We start from the raw sequence: 16,696 nt of genomic DNA, 5'->3' as shown, positions 1-16,696 counted from the left end.
TTACAACCTATGGCCACAAGTGAGTCCAAATATTCTTTTACTTTAGGGGTTTTATTTTCATGCATAAGGTTGATGTTGATGTCTCCGCAAATGATATACTGTGATTTCGTCTTCTCAATTTCCGCAATAGTTGATATTATCCTGTTTTGAAAACTATCAATGTTTGGTCCAGGATGCCTGTAGATGACACCCACGACTGCGCTGTCTTGAGAATTACTTTTTATCTCGATCCAGAGGTCTTCACAATTTGGTACATTTAAGCTAATATCATTACGTATAGAATATGCAATATTATTTTTAATGTAAAGTGCAACGCCACCAGCATTTGTAGGAGAGTTTTTGTGTAAAAATTTGTATTCGATGAGGTTAAAGTTATCAACACAATTGGGTTTTATTTTAGTTTCAGAAATTGCAATAATATCTGGTTGGTGATTAATTTCGGCCAAAAATTCTTCGAGTTTTTCTTTGTTTTTACTTAGACTGCGGGTATTGAAGTGGAACAAGGAGAGCTTTGTTTTTTTACTTTCTTGAAAGAATTTTTTAGTATCTGATGTAGAGAGGTAGTTTTTGGAATCGAAATTGATGTTAGTAGTGGACATTACAACAAACACAATAAAAATGACTGACATATACATGTGCAATGAATAATTACAATATGACTGGTTAGGCTACGGAGTGACTTTCAGTTGATAGACGAAAAACTTTGAAAAATAAACACTATTATTGCGTTATGAAATATTTAATTTTGCAAGGATTTTACTACTAAACAAATAAGTAAATAAACCACCAACACGTGCATTTATATCTTATAGTCAAAATAACAGAACTGAGAAATTACTTATGGATGACAAGAGAAACAATTCAACGGAAGAACTTGTAATTAATTAAGACTAAATAAAACATATAACAAATCAAGTCGAAGTGGTGTGAGCAAAACTTGGAAATAAAAGCACTATTATTACGTCATAATAAAAATGTTTTACAAGAAAGTTGAAGATTAGCCTTGCACCGTACGCATTAAGTTAATTTTTTTTTAAGTAGAAATTTACAACAAAAAGTTAGTGCAGAACTACAAACAATTGGCCAACAAAAGAAAATTAAATCAAAAGCGGAGTTGTAACATACAGTACTATGAACAGTCCAAATTCAATCCTTCTTTAGAAATTTGATTTAATAGTCATAAGAACCTTTTTCTGAGTCAATGGTTACTGTACCAAGCCTGGACAGGGGGTGGAAATGAAGGTTGACTACGGTTAGGTGGAATATAAAGAAGTCCAAAAAGATATCTTGTGACTTTTCTTCACTTTGTCTTCAAAATTCAATTATCTATGAGCGATCCAACTGAGAAATGCAAATGACAAAATGGCTGTCAAATTCAATGAATAGCTTCTAGCTGGCCTAAATCAAGATTTCTTCGAATTGTTCTGTCTCTGCGAGTTTTTAATCAATTTTGAAAATTTTTGGACTGAAATTACCGCAATTAAATTTCTTTCTTAATTTGTCAAAATCTAGCTATTCTCCAGGCCTAAGTTTTTCTTTAGTCCAATTTATATATTTAGACCTGGAGAGCAAAATCTTTGCTGCTAACTTTTTCCCGCGCTTTTTTCTACAACAGTCCTTAACGTGCGTTGCTCAAGCACACATCCCGACAGTCGAACCACCGCCGCTTGATCATCAAGTTTCTTCGTTTACGAAGTCACGCGCTGACTATACTGAGGCTCTGAGCTATCGGGGCGAATTCACTTAGATAATTTTTCATGAACTTAGGTTGAAACTACAAACTGCCTCTTGATGGCGTAAAAGAGCAAATAAACATTTTACATTTCAGTGCACCGTTGTGGTAACCGGCAGTTTAATATTAATGTTTTTGTGTGTTACTACATTGTGCTTTTGCCAAACTAATCAATTGAATATCCTTGCTCGGATTTTTAAATTATGTTTAGCAGTGTTAAAGTGTATGACAACCTGGTAAAATTAGGATACAACAAATGCTTTTGCTATTAACACGATAGTGTGTCCCCAGTCACATTATCGAATAAGGAAACAATTGAAGAAATAGCTCACAATTTCTGACAAGTTTTTGTGCTATCGTACCTCATCACTGCAGGCAGCAAGCGATTTCAAACAAATGCTGCAGAAATTGTTTTTCTCCATTTTGAAAATACACCACTTAATCACGTGACAAATAGGAAACTAACAGTGATGTCATAGTTGAGGGCGTTTTGTGATTGGTGCTCGCGACCCGCCCCTTTGCATCAGCACTAGAGATCCCTACTAGCGAAGCTCGTTCGCATGATGTAGGTAAGTTTCTTTCTTATTTATTATATACGCTCTTTTCTTGTTTGCCGGCTGTTACATTGCGTTGTGGGTTGGTCTGTAGAAGAATTTACGAAGGGAAACCTTAGTAGCACAAAACCGGCCTGAGAGACGCGTTTGTTACGTTCTATTTTACTGAAAAATGCAATTTTTTATGTCTAAAACAGTTGCGTTGTTTTTACGCAAAATCGCTACCTTTTTCCTGCGTTCAACAATTGCTGAATGCTGCACACTCACAGAACACCTCCACTTGAAACTGAATTAGTTGTAAATGTCAGTCGACCAATCCACTGACCGTGTGCTTGTTTTCCAAAAATAATTTTGCTTTCAAGGTAGCCAATAAACCGTTCCCAAAAATTTGGTGCTAATTCAATTGGCCCAACCTTTGTCATGGTTGGGGAAAGTGGTGAACATGCCACTTTCCAAGAGATGAGTGATCAATAGTGTCTTCAAAACTACACAGCTGCCATGAAATGGAGTACGGTACACACTAAAGTTAACTTGGTTTTGCACTTACTAGTTTATGATTAGCACTGTTTAGAATCATTAAATGTAATGTGCAACCAACATGTGACACACATTAGTTCTAATCCATTATTTTAGATAAGCTACAAGTAGTTGTCCTTAATATCTTAAAATATATGATCTCTGGTGAAAAAGGCTTAAGGAAAACAGCATTGGGGAAAATGCAGGTAAATAAAAGCAAGATTAATTGGTTGTGAGAATGTTCATGGCTGGACTGAGAAAACCTTTTTTGAAGTTCCATTCTGTCTGTTTCATAACATTTTAAAGGTCGACCTCTAAAAACCAACACAGGCCTGTTCACTGAGATTAACAGAGTAAATTTACCACTTCATACACTTGTTGCTGCTGATGAAGAGCTGTCCTTAAAATATTTGTTTTACGTATGCTTTTTACATACGTATGCTTGCCTATGGGTTTGACTGTCATTCCATAATCTTGCTGTTATTCAATCAATCAATGGTTTATTTGTCAGGAACATAGCTCATGTTTGAAATACGCAAGTAATGTACACAATACAAAAGTTATACAAGTTCCCATACCGACAGGGAGACGACCATACAGTCTACTAATCAATTGCCACCCTACAGAAGTGACAATCTTGCCATCTATAATACAAGAGAAAAAAAAATTGTTAAAGCGTTAGGCTATTCACAATCAATTGCTTGACAGAAGGATTTTCTGGGCTTTTGTCGTATATGTCAACTGTTTAGTGGTTTGAGCTCTGGTGTGGTACTGGAAAGTACTCGACACAATTCACGAGCATGTGCCTGTATCTTTGGTAGGACACAGGCATGCCTAAATGTGGTCATGAAGAAATGCTTTTATGACTTCTCGTTCACTTAATCTAAAACAAACAGCAAGAACCCATCTTCTTCTTCAACAGATTGATCATGTTTGATCAGCTGTGATCTCCCTTATGAACTGCCTCCATTTTGTTTTGTCTTGTTTTTATTAGTACTTCCAAGTTCCGACATGCTTTTTATTCCTGTAATTTGCTTGATATTGTCAAAATATTTCATTTTTTGTCGTCCTTTTGTTCGTTTGCCTTGCACCATCCCAGTTAACATTGAATTTTCCAACGAGTTGCTTCTTGCAATGTATCCGAAATATCTCAATTCAAGGCAATATCTCAAGAACCCATAGGCTACGTAAAACAATAACAACTTAAAAAAAAGTGATATTTTTTAACATTATCAACCAATGCAACATCTCACAGCAAGAACAAATATGCTATTGGGAATACAAGAATTATTAGCGTACTGCATAGCTTCAATAGGAATGGCCAGATAAGGAATTCTGCCCTAACTTGAGAAAAGTTTAAAGCTGTTGAAAACAAAAACTTACAGTATTTTGGAATTTTGTTTTAGTCTTGGGCAAAGATCAAAACCCTAACCTTATTTCTAACCCTTACCTTAACTCTTCCTAACTTTAATCCTAATTCTGGCAAAACCTGATTGTAACCATGACAACAAGTAGGTAAAAATAGCCACTTCGTCCAAAAAATGAGATTTTTTAACACCATTAGAAGAAGTACAAGAATGTTTACTGCAAGAATTTACACCTCACCCTATGGCATGCCTGCTGGTATAGACCTCCCCCGACCTATTTGGATCAAGCTTAATAAAATTTAAACAGAAGTTGGCTGCTTCCATTCCATTATGTACATTGTACAAGTAGGGTCCGGCTCCCTCATCAGCCTGCCAGAGCGGAGCAACAAACTGCTGACCGTGTTGTTTTTGAATGCCCCATTTACAAGGTGCCAAATGGAATACATGACAGAACTGGACAAGTGACACTAACCTGACTTTCCACCACTTGCCCTGAAATCTGAGCAATCCTGTCTCACACAAAAGATAAAATATATAAACAACTCCACAAACATTGATACCATCAAAACATTAGCAAGTTCTGAATAGATCTGACTAATATTTGTGGTGTTATGACGTAGCCCAATAAAGCACAACTTGTAATATATGTGTATGGCAATTCTCTTTTAAATGTGAGTCTAAACATCCATTCCTAATTTCTCTGTTTTTATTTCAGGTTGTATCATGGTATGATGGATTCCAGCAGCAATGTGTATGGAGATTATGGGTAAGAAATCATTTAATACTCAGCTTTTGAAATTAGCATATTTACACTAAGGCAATATCTTTGCTGACGTAATATATCAAAGTTGTGAAATGGCGTCGCAATTGCCAAAATCAACATTTTCATTTAACCCAAGCAAGTTCATAAGCCTCAAGTAGGGGTGGGAAGTTTCTCAGAATTTTAGAAACTTTCCGGGAATTTTGAAGGACCCGGGAATATTGGGAATTTTTAAATTTGGCATTTATTATGTTTAAAACATTCTTTATTTCAAAAATACATGGAAAATCAGCAGAGCCCTATTGGCATATGCATTTCGCTCTAACTGTAGGCTGTAGTTAGTGCTTTATTCAAATAGAATCAAAATGTTTAAAACATTTGTTAAATATTTCATCAACCAGAAAAAAACATTAAAAATCTATCTTACGCATTTCTTATTTTCTTAAATTATACACACTAATTTAGTGTTAATTAAGAATGAGGCTTATGCACAATTATGCATACTCTTTCTTATATATTAAAAAATGCTGGTCAGTGGTATTTGGGAATACTCACATCAAGGTCCGCAGTAGGCTCGCAAATGAAAAGGTGGAAAAACTAGTATCAGTCAGGTCAAACTTGACATTGTTTGAGCCGTGTGATGAGAAGTCAACTCAAATTGAAGTTGACTCTGAAGTCGATGATGCTGCCAGCACAGTCATTAGTACATCATCGAAGAAGCCAAGTAGGAGGAGATGCTAACCGGCAGCAACTAGAACAACGACTTTGTAACTAACTCAGTATTGTTTTTCATTGTAAAGATCAGATTGGTGATGATTCATTTTTGGAGTTATTAAACTTAAACATGTGTTTGTATGTTCTTAAGTATTTTACTTATACATAGTACTTTTAATGTAAGCAGTATAAGGCCATTATTTTCCTGTTTTAACATCAAATTAAGATTGTTTTGAAAGTTTCCGAAAATTCCCCAAATTTTCCATGAAAACTTTCGGTTGAAAATTCCTGGAAATTTTACAACCCCAGCCTCAAAAGTACATTTTGCTCATTGTGGTTTGTTCCACTTTTCATTTTTATTTTCATTCAATTTACATTCTTTGTCGTTATGATGTTGACACACATACCTTTACATTGAAGCGACTCCTTCCACTTCTCAAATTTCTCTCTCAGATCTTCCATTGTGTCTCCCAACAAAACCAAATCATCAGCGTACAGCATCTCCACCAATGAATTGTCTCTTACACATTCGGTAATTACATCAATCACAATGACAAAGATTAGAGGAGAGGACAGAACCCTGGTGTACTTCTTCTTTTATTGTCGCACTTGATTCCAAGCATTGACTGCCTCTTGTATGAAAAGTTTCCAAAATTCACTTTATTTTTTCATGTAAACTTTTCATCGAGGTATATGTGGCCAAGAGTTTACTGTAGTAGGTTGGCCAGTCCTGATCTACAGTGCCCCACCATCTTGGCTGCTTCGGGTTAATCCTCAGCATTACTAGTTCCGCCACGTAGAGGCGATGGTGTTGGACTTCAGGAACCCTGGTGTACACTAACCAAAAACTCGTCTGAGAAGGCAGATCCAATACGAACTCTCGTTCTTGCACAGTCATAAAGACTCATTACTGCTTGCACTAATGCCTCTGGTATTTCCTTTTTGTTCATTGCCCATACCATCACTCTTCTAGGAACTCTATCAAACGCCTTTTCCATGTACAAGTTCTTTCCCTTGTTCTGATATTCTTCTTGCAACCTTCTCAAAATAAAAATAGCATCTGATGTTCCCTTCCCAGGCATAAATCTCCTTCATTATCACCTCCATAGGTTCTTTCCAAATTCTTCCACGAATTCCATTCTTGAAAGATCACCATAGATCAGTCACATAGTGGTGAACAAGACTTTCAACTCTCATTTTAAACCTTTCTCTAGTGTCGGCATCTTCTAAATTCCAAACTTTTCTTTTGATCATCCTTTTTTATTTAGTTTTCTTTGGACCTTTCTTGTCCAAGTCAATAACCACCAACCTATGCTGAAGTTTGCATGGTATCGCTTTTACATCTTTGATCAGTGATCTGTTTTTTCTGCATACCAATCCAAAGTCAATTTCATTTCCATCTGCACTGAAAGTCACTTTTCTTCCTTCCTCTTAAATCAGATATTTGCAACACACGGGTCCTTTTTGTCACAGAACTCAAGTAGTCGTCTTCCATTGCAATTCCTTTCTCCCATGCCTAACCCTCCATGGATACCTTCAAATCCATTGATTTGTTTGCCAACATGCCTATTTTTAAATCCCCAAGACCCAATACGATTTCCTGATCACTTGCGCTCCATTCATGGGCCGTTTTGTCATAAAATCTTTAAGTAAAGCAACTAAGTCAGTAAGCAAAAAGAACCTCTCTAGTAAATGCATTTCTAATACGTAATTATACCATCTTTGTTGTGTTATTGCATAGCATTACTGGCTCGTTTGTTTTGCAGAGAAAACTTCCTAGAGGATTTCATGAACAGCAGTCCTGATGGGAACCTTGCTTCATCTTCGGTATTTAAGCTTGGTTTTATGTTGAGTTTTACTAAAAGTAAAGTAAACTTTTATGTACCAATGTGTATCAAGTTTTTGCTGGCCAAACAATTTTTTATTTTACGTTTACTTACAATACATTAACAATAATATGATATTTTTTGTTTCTATTTTTCAGGCTGATTCTCAGTTTGCTGGTGGTGTTGACATTTTGCAGCAGTCATTAAAAGCAGCTGATATTCTTGATAACAACAGCAATGCTTCTTTCGATGACTTCGGGTTTATGTTCAACAACGACTCATATAATAATAATACTGCTTCAAATATCAACTCCTTTCAAGCAAGTAGCCCAGCAAACTCTGCAAACCTTTATTTTTCTCAACAGCCTTCCACCCAAACTTCTGCTATCAACAGCAATTTCAATGCAGATGACTTTTTGAACATTCCTTCTACTTCTGCTTTGGGTGGTGGATCATCTGAAAGGAATGCTGTGCGAGAGGACAGTGGTGGACAGAACTTCAATACGTCTACAACCAACACGTCGGTTAATCAGCCTCAGCCGGTTGCTTCAAATTCTCTTAACTTTTTAACTACCAAGGGTGCTTTTCAACCTCTAAGCCAAACCAATGTTACTCAAAGTGCTCCCCAAACATTTGCCTTGTCTGCACCGGTCGGTCAAATTCAATTACAAATTCCTGCAAGCGCTTCGCCCACTTTGATCAGACCGAGACGAGTCAATGATGCGGTTCATTCACATCAAAACACACAGTATGTGGTATCAGGCAATCATTCTATTTCACAATTTAACACTTCGTCATATGCTACTTGCACAAGTACAACTTTGCAGAGTAATTCTGTTAGTGTGTGCGGAACAACGTTTACAAGAGTAATTCAACAGCCTGTGTCGGTTCCAATAATAATTCAACGTCAAACCCCTCAAACTGTGATGAGCAGTGGCCCCACATTGGAATCTACCCAACAGCATGCCACGTCTGTGGTTGGAAATTCACAGTTAATCCCTAACCGTGAAGAGCAAACAAATAAAATTGCACTTATCCTTCGTTCCAAAGCTGCTCAGCAATCTGTGGACGGGAATGCCAATATTCTTCGAGTGGGAGAACAGAGCATTGATATCAGTGATCCTGGTGTAGTGAAAGCATTAGCGACCAAAATATATGAACAGAGATTGAAGCAACAGGCTCAAAATCAGCATTCTACATCACAATCCATGCTTGCACAGTCAAACACTGCTAACTTGATACAAAATCGAACTGTTTTAAACTCCAGTGGTGTGCAAAACAAGGTTATTTTGCCCACTCAAACTCAGCAACTACAGTCGCAAGTGAAAACTCAGTATATTTATTCTGTTCCCCAAAACGCCATTCAAAATAATTTCATTCAAATTGATAGAGCAAGAACTCTTTTACCTGTTAACTCAGCTTCAAGTGTCAGTGATTCAGTGAAACCTGCTTCTGTAATTCACCTTTCCTCATCTAAACCTAACAACTCAGTCCCGTTGAACCGTATACAGATAGCCAGTGTAAACGTCCCACTCTCTTCGAACCAACAAAGCTCTGGCAATGGGTCCACACAACGATCCGGGATTCCGATTCATATCATCAACAATCAAGCTACCTCGGTTTCCACCGACCAAGTTCAAGTTTTGCGCACGGTTGTATCATCATCTGCTGCAAACAATCAGTTGTCTCAATCACTTAGAAGTGGTCTAAAGCCAAATTCGACTCAACAAACCAATAGTTTCACAAAAGAACAACTACAAAAAATACAAATTCAGGTATTATATTGGACAGTTTCGAGCTAATGCACTTGTCTATTTCATGTGAGTAATTGATAACATGTTGTTTTTCGAGTTTATTTTTCGCGCCTGTTGGAATAAACAATTTAATTGTGCTTTCTGATGATATTTTTAGCACCAGTCAGCTTTGCAAGTAAGAAAACCAACATCACCGGTTCTTATTAATCAGTTGAGAACCTCTGTCAACGGACAATCTACCTCGCCTGCAACTCATCAATCTGGAACTGTCAGCTCTCAGGTGTTTCTAACTTTTTAATCTAATAATTTAACTGCTCAATTATTATTGAATTTACATTTGATCATGGCCGTGTTTCAACCACCTTCCGCTTACCCAGTGAGAAGTGGCATCTTCCTGCGCTTGTGACGTTGAGAAACAATTCCTACCACCAACAACTACCTCATTCTTCATTTAATAAGTGGCAGAAAGTTGTGGTTTTGTGTGAGACCAAATGTTGATGACTTTTTAGCCGTCTCCCATTGTCGGTAAACATTGCTATTTTGTTTGGTGAAAGTAGACCTTTAACCCCAGATGCTTAAATAAATAATAAAGTAAGGGTTGTCCATAAAAGACGTCCTCGTAAAATTGCAAAAAACGACCCCCTCCCCCATGTCTGCACTGTGTCAATTCAAAGTCTACATTTGCAACCTCCCTGACTGCGAACGTCTAATGGATTTTCTCATTTATTTTTAATTATTTTAACTTATTTTTTTCTGTTAAGTTTGTTTTAATAAAAAATTTAATGGCAGGGCAAAGCAACACCCACCACTAAAGTTGTTATGTTCCGTGTCGACCCTAACCTCACGCTACAGCAGGTTGATCATATTCAGCAGCTGATATTGAAAAAAGCCACACCACCGAATGTGAGAGAATGTTCTGTTTGATCATTACCAGGCGTGATGCTAATCATTTGCGATGTAAAAGCACGACGTATGCATTTGTTGTGTTTTTGTAAATTGCCATATGGCAATTTACATTTACAACACAAGCTTATGTAAGCTTGTGTTGTATATGATGTGTGACGGTACGGACGACAAATAACTATCTAAACCTGTTGCGAGGTGAATAATGAATATCCTAGTTGGTTCAATCAAAACCATCATTTTTTTACTTCTGGTGGCATGACGAATAAGACATCACTAATAAACACATCAGCTTGACAAATTGCGATAAACTTACCGCCATTCAAATTGCGCTTATTCATGGCTGACTCGGTCAATGTTTAGTGTATGCGGTATGATGGCAACATTTCTTACACAAGCCTAGATGGTTCTGTGTTGTAACTGCTGTTGTTTTATGAATTAAAAAAAGACGGGTTGCTCAAGGTAATTGGAGCTGGTTATGTGTTTTTATTATTTTTTTTTATTCTATGTCATCTGAACAGTTTCTTTATATAGTTTCAACTTGCCTCTAAAACTTTCTTCATACATCCAGAGTCCACCTTTGACCGTGGAACAAAAGCAGCTTCTGGGCGCTTTCCGAGCTCAGCTTCGAACCATGGATCACCCAATTCAGCAATATTACCTCCGCAACCCGCAACTCTTCTTGCACAAAGTAAGATAGTCACTGGCCGCCTTCACTTGGCAACCGGGAGCTGCGACCTTGCAACGCGTGCATGCTTTGTCTGGTGACGTCATAACCGATCGCGCTTAGATCAGGAGTTCTCAAACCTTTTTTCTCATGACCAATTTTTAATGCAACTCGCGAACCTGCATACATTATTTCAATGCACGATTTGAGGTATGATAACTTTGGGTTGGATTATCTCAAGGACAAAAGCTAAACACAATGCACAATGATAGTTAACAAACCTGTTTGCAACCCTTACGACCTACTTTATGGGCCTGGCCCTGGTTGGCGGCCAAGCGACCCATGCCTTGATGACTCCTCGTTTACATAAAGTTTTATGGACAAGACCGTGTGCAGGCAGGTTGACCTCGAACGACTAATATCGACAATGAATTAATGGAAACAAACAAGATATATGCACCCTAAACTTGTAAGGAATTTGGTATTGTGGAATAGGTATTGCTTTTAAGTTTATACATTACAAGCACTCTCAGGGAAATTTGTTCTGTAACAATTGTGAAGGTTACGCCGATGATGAAGAGCGGCTAGGCTCATCTGCTTCAATTTTTTGTTAAACTTATCGTATTGGCCATAACATAGTTAATTTTAGTTATTGAATATTTTTGGATTGCCGGTCTGATTGGTGTTGTGTATTTAATCCCTGTCATTGACTTGGTCATTCATATCTGTAGGTCTATCAACACCTGCAAACTGGTAGGCCGTATGTGTTCCAAGCGAAAGTTGAACAAGTGACTAAAACTCTCGCCACCACTGCATCAATGGTAAGTTAGTGCGAACGACGCGTTCGGTTTTTATGTGTGATAAACACTAGTTCTTTATATTTGGATCATTTGTCTTTGCCACTGAATTATGCTTTTTAACAATTTGTCATGTGCGTTTTAGGTTGAGAGTTGAGACTTATTGTATTTGCTGGGCAGCATGCTCGACTGCTCGTGTTCGTTTGTGACAAATGTATCCAAGTCGAATCAATAAAAAATTGATATAATTGCTGCGCTTTCCAAACTATTGTAGTTCTCACGTAATTCTTAAATTGGGATTGCTTGTTGCAGACGGCTACACAGCATCCCACCATCTCACTAACCCAGGCCGGGGGTCAACAGGGAAAATTTCAAATGGTTAAAGTAAACCGAGCAGCGTCACCCAGTGCTGCCAACCAGCCACGCAAAGCCATCAAGCGGCCTGCGAAGGAAAGCTCACCAAAACCAGTCATTGTACAACCTCAGCAACCCAAACGGCCATCATTGTAAGTTAACAATGTCAGTTTTTCTCGTATTAAACTTTCATAGTTCACTTTGTTTTATCAAGCAACAATACGTCAAAGCGTGACGCGTTCCTCTGATGCAACTCATGAGCTATTATAAGATGCAAGCAACAATCATTAGTGGAAAGCTTTATTCGTTCAGGCAGCATCGATTTCATCATAAGATTGTGTATCAAAAATTATTTTATGTTCACTTCCAAAGATTGTACTTTAAACTCAATGCAACAACGTGTAGTTACTTGTCCCACCACATTTACAATATTTAAAACAAGTCCATAGCAGAGTGGTAAGAGCCTTGTCTAGGCGTATGAAAGGGCGCCTGTTCGACACCGCTCAAGAGCATACGGCTGTGTGATGTGTTTATGGCAAAACACTTAAACATACGCCTGAAGATGGATACAAGGATTGACTTCCTTGTCTTCTCGTCCACTTAATCTAAATTTTCAATTACCGGACGTAAGCTTGGATGCGACATAAAATACTAAAACGAAAAAAAAAACGTCACAAAAAGAACAATATCATACTTGCTTGGTTTCACTATATAGTTTAGAGTTTTTGTTAATGTTGTATGAGGTTGAGGTTGTGAAGAACTTTAGCAAGGACCAAGTTAAGTTTCTTTCCTTTGGCAGAATAATGGAGCAACTTTATAAGCATCGTGAAATGGTGGAACACCCAGACACAGACTCGGCGTTTTTAACAGTGAGGGATGCCTTCAGGAAGTTGCTCCCATACCACGTATATAACACACCTCAGGTACCGCTTCATTGTGAGACGTATTTGTTACGTTTTCATTCTTGCTCAGTCGATGACGTATTAGCAATATCTGACCTGATATTGCAGTCCAGCGGCATTTAATGGAATCAGTTACCTTCGAGCTTGCTTTAAGAGTGAGTACTGATTATAGCATTTTGTTAGTGCATTCTGGTGATTCTGGGGATATAAAATATCGAAATTCATCTCCTTAGGTTGATCTTGTCTTATCACTTAAGATAACAGATCGAAAGCTATTAAATGACACTCACTTAACATACTTTTGTATGTATCAGAGCCATACAAATGTATGTTAAGTGAGTGTCAAAGTGGACATATTTCATATCTGTTCTCGTTGCAGATTAAAGAAGAATCTTTTGCTGAAAGTGAACCCATCTTTGAAGACATTTCTGACCGTCTGATATCAAAGAAGATGAAAATGCTCAACAAATATCACATGCTTTGTCTAAAAGAATCTACGGTAAGCCGTGAAATGTGTGATTGAAATCTGGTGATTAATCATTCCCCTAGTATAAAAAAATCGTCTGCATGCTGTTCTCCCATTGTGTCGGGACCGATACCACACGAATTGCACATTCCACAGAAACGTTTTATATCAACGCAAAAATGTCCACATTCTTAGGGTTGAACTTGAATGCACTAATTCAACATATGAATCATTGTTGAATGGTATCTGCTTTCACAGAAAGAGGTTTGCTCAGCTGATGTGGTGATGCTTGAACGATCCTACCTTCAACACGAGAGATCGATGTTTGCCGAACTTAAGAAGCAAATCAAAGGTTGGTTTATTGTATTCATGTTGGACCTGTTGGGTCTACGCAAGTGCAACTTATTTAAAGCAAACTCTCTACCAAAGCTTTATTATTTATAGTTGCACCGAAGCTTTTTGTAATTGCGAAAGAAGTGATGATTTAATCACACTGTGTGATCAACTTTTGAGATTGAAGTACAGAGGCCAGGAAAAGACCAGTGTTTGAACGATAGGCATCCCAATTGTATCAGGTCTTAACCCTGAAGCTTTGTGGCATGTCAGAAACAATGCTTTCACCTAAGTACGTAGCATGTTGTCTTCTGATGAATTGCTGTCTCGATTTTTTGCGGTTTGTTTGATTATAAGAATCTATTACCACGGCTCACCACTAGAAAGTTGGCAATTTGATAATTGTGGTAGCCAATCGAGGTAGCAAGACGTTTCTTCAACGTTTTACTTTTGGTCTGTAGGTTTGATGCATATCCTAAAGAACTGTTGCTCTTGCAAATTCATGAAATAACTCATGCATGGATAACACGTATTCCTCGCTATTACCAGAGAATGACACATGATCTTTTCTATTGCAGATGACCCTAACTCCATAAAGAACTACATTACACCAACACACGCTGAAGATCACCCTGATCTTGTGGCTTACTTTCAAGGTAGGCCATGTTCTGGGTTTCTGTTGCTTTTAGATTTTGTAGAATCCTCTCAAGACATAGCAAAGGTAAAAGCTGTAAATCATGAACGAAGCTCGGTTTGTCCAAAATGTTAATCTGAAAGATTGCCATTAGTTTGGAATGATTCTCAGATTGCCTCGTAACTCAACCTTTGTCACTGTCACAATCAATATGCGCAGCTCGGGCTGTACGCTACATTTTTGTTCTAGAATAGGTGAACTATTTTAATGCGTTATTCTGTTGTGGTGTTTTGAGGATTACTGACCGATAGTAACCTTTTGTTACGCAATCTGTTGTTGTGAAATCTGCTTCTAAGAATATTGTGTATGGGGCATCGTTGGTCTAGGAGTGATTCTCGCTTAGGGTGCAAGATGTTCCGGGTTCAAATCCCGCACGAGCCCCAGAATGTCACATACACAAAATTCTTAGAAGCAAATTTCACAACAATAGATTCCGTCACAAAAGGTTATTATCGGTCAGTAATCCTCAAAACACCACAACAGAATAACGCATTAAAATAGTTCACCTATTCTAGAACAAAAATGTAGCGTACCGCCTTAGCTACGCATATTGATTTTGACAGTGAACCATCCGCTGCCTGGCATCTTTTGCCAACTTGTTGTATTTTGATTTTTAGAACAGTCTCGTGAAAAAGAGAAGGCGGCAACAGCGAACAGTTCATTATTGACGAATTCACGAAAGATATCCGTCCAATCAACCGACTCATTAAATCGCTACAGTCTTGCCTCGTCGGGAACAAATCGAAGTAATTATCAAACTATGCAAGACTCCGACCCTGTCGGATGCGAAGAACTTCCTACAGAAGCCCAAGACGAAAGCCTCCTTCAAGAAGCTGTTGAAAGCATCTTATCCTGACAAGATGCGGTCTATCCTGACTTCTGCTTTAAATCTGCACCTTGTGGTCTTGCAGCACCGTGACTAGCCTTCCCAATCCTTGTACTAGCTAAAATATTTCCCCCAACATCCTGCAGCGAAAAGGTCTCAGAAGAACCACTTTTGTCATTGTGTTGAAGCTGACTGCCGTTCGATTAAGTTCTTACCTACTGTAACAATGCCAGATCGCATTTGCACTAAGTTAGCGAGCATCATGTTTTGTTCATTTGAGTCGCGACCGGTTCGGCGTAGCAACAGCGTTGTTGCTTTTGCTTGTTTTCGATGAGAAGAACTTGTGAGGTTTTGTCGTGAGTCATATCCTGCCTTGGTCACCTTAGCTTTAACCACAAAGCTTCAGATGGTGAGCCGCTATATGGCAGTTGCGCTTCTTCTGTCAAGTCGAAGCTGATTTGGTCTTGACACCAATCTCTCGTCTTTGCACATCACATTCTTTCAATCTAAAGTCACACACTTTTCATCATCAACCAATTTTGATATTTGAGCAATGAAGTAATTGTTGCAGACCAATGAAGAGATATCATTTCCGTGCTGGCTTGGCCCATGCAGGCGCAACGACAGCTTCGACTGCTTTGCCACGTAGTCTTCCAGCTCCTATTATTTTTTCTAGTGTTCAAACAAGCCTTTGATTGTGTTGGTTATCACCGAATGCTGCCGGTACATTGTTTCTTGTTTTTAATTCCACTATTTCCAACGGCTCTGCAATGACAACTATTTCAACTGTCTGAGCTTTCGTCGTTCTCTATGTTCCACTTCTAGTGGAAACCAATGCACAGAGCCCGGCACACGACAGTGGCTATCCCGCTGTTGTTTCCGCGCCCTGATGCAAACTTCGCCTGACCATGTTTTTTCACCGTTTTGTGTTTAGCAACATTATTATCACGTTTGAAGATGTTGAATCAGCAGAAATACCTTTTGGTGCTCTTTCGTTGACTTTCCGATCGTGTTTATTTAAAATATATCACTTTTGCATCACTATGATGTAAACCAGATAATATCGTGATGATAATTTCTTCAGCCAGCAAATCATTCATTTTTTACATTGACTCAACGTATGAAAATGTAGAGTCAGTGTAAAAATGATTGATTAGTTAGCTTGGATTTGCGACTGTGTTAAAATTTCATGCAAGATGAAGCAGAGTCGTCTTTACATGTCAGTAATTGTTGTAACATGTCGCAAACTTGTTCGACTCCACAATTGACTTTGAATTCTCTTGTGTTTGAGCTGGTTAATCCATATCAGGAATCAGGATGTTTCATTTTTGAAATCAAAATGCTTCGGGTCTGATCACATTGGATTTCGGTCACATATAGCCGATCCAAAATACTTTTTTCGATCGGACGACTTTTAAAGGGTGCGTAACTGCGTATCCCCTCAAAGTTTGAAGCGTGGGAAAATTTCCTGCAAGTATGCGATATCTCGGCAACGGAAGGAGATAGGTTGACAGTTGACACCTTTCACGTC

At 38.2% G+C, this 16,696-nt stretch overlaps 1 protein-coding gene across 1 annotated transcript; it reads left to right on the top strand.

Moving 5' to 3' along the window:
* The first annotated feature begins 2,296 nt into the window (after positions 1-2,296).
* On the top strand, positions 2,297-16,448 carry LOC145781403 (uncharacterized). Its single transcript, XM_082593194.1, has 14 exons — positions 2,297-2,301; positions 4,885-4,935; positions 7,410-7,470; positions 7,628-9,244; positions 9,381-9,503; positions 10,013-10,126; positions 10,698-10,817; positions 11,525-11,614; positions 11,903-12,096; positions 12,744-12,867; positions 13,226-13,345; positions 13,571-13,664; positions 14,224-14,301; positions 14,957-16,448. The coding sequence occupies exons 2-14, from the start codon at positions 4,898-4,900 to the stop codon at positions 15,193-15,195; spliced, it is 3,012 nt and encodes a 1,003-aa protein (XP_082449320.1). The 5' UTR covers positions 2,297-2,301; positions 4,885-4,897; the 3' UTR covers positions 15,196-16,448.
* The last annotated feature ends 248 nt before the right edge of the window (positions 16,449-16,696 follow it).

Source organism: Aplidium turbinatum, chromosome 12, assembly GCF_918807975.1.
Source record: "Aplidium turbinatum chromosome 12, kaAplTurb1.1, whole genome shotgun sequence".
NCBI lineage: Eukaryota > Metazoa > Chordata > Ascidiacea > Aplousobranchia > Polyclinidae > Aplidium > Aplidium turbinatum.
The sequence above is the reverse complement of the archived record's forward strand: the minus strand, read 5'-3'. Positions and strand labels throughout refer to the sequence as shown.

Excerpts from the sequence above, each read along its gene's own strand:
- LOC145781403 (XM_082593194.1), top strand. The coding sequence starts at position 4,898 with ATGATGGATTCCAGCAGCAATGTGTATGGAGATTATGG. Across the intron at positions 7,471-7,627 it reads GGAACCTTGCTTCATCTTCG|GCTGATTCTCAGTTTGCTGG; the intron begins GTATTTAAGCTT and ends TCTATTTTTCAG. Across the intron at positions 9,504-10,012 it reads CTGGAACTGTCAGCTCTCAG|GGCAAAGCAACACCCACCAC; the intron begins GTGTTTCTAACT and ends ATTTAATGGCAG.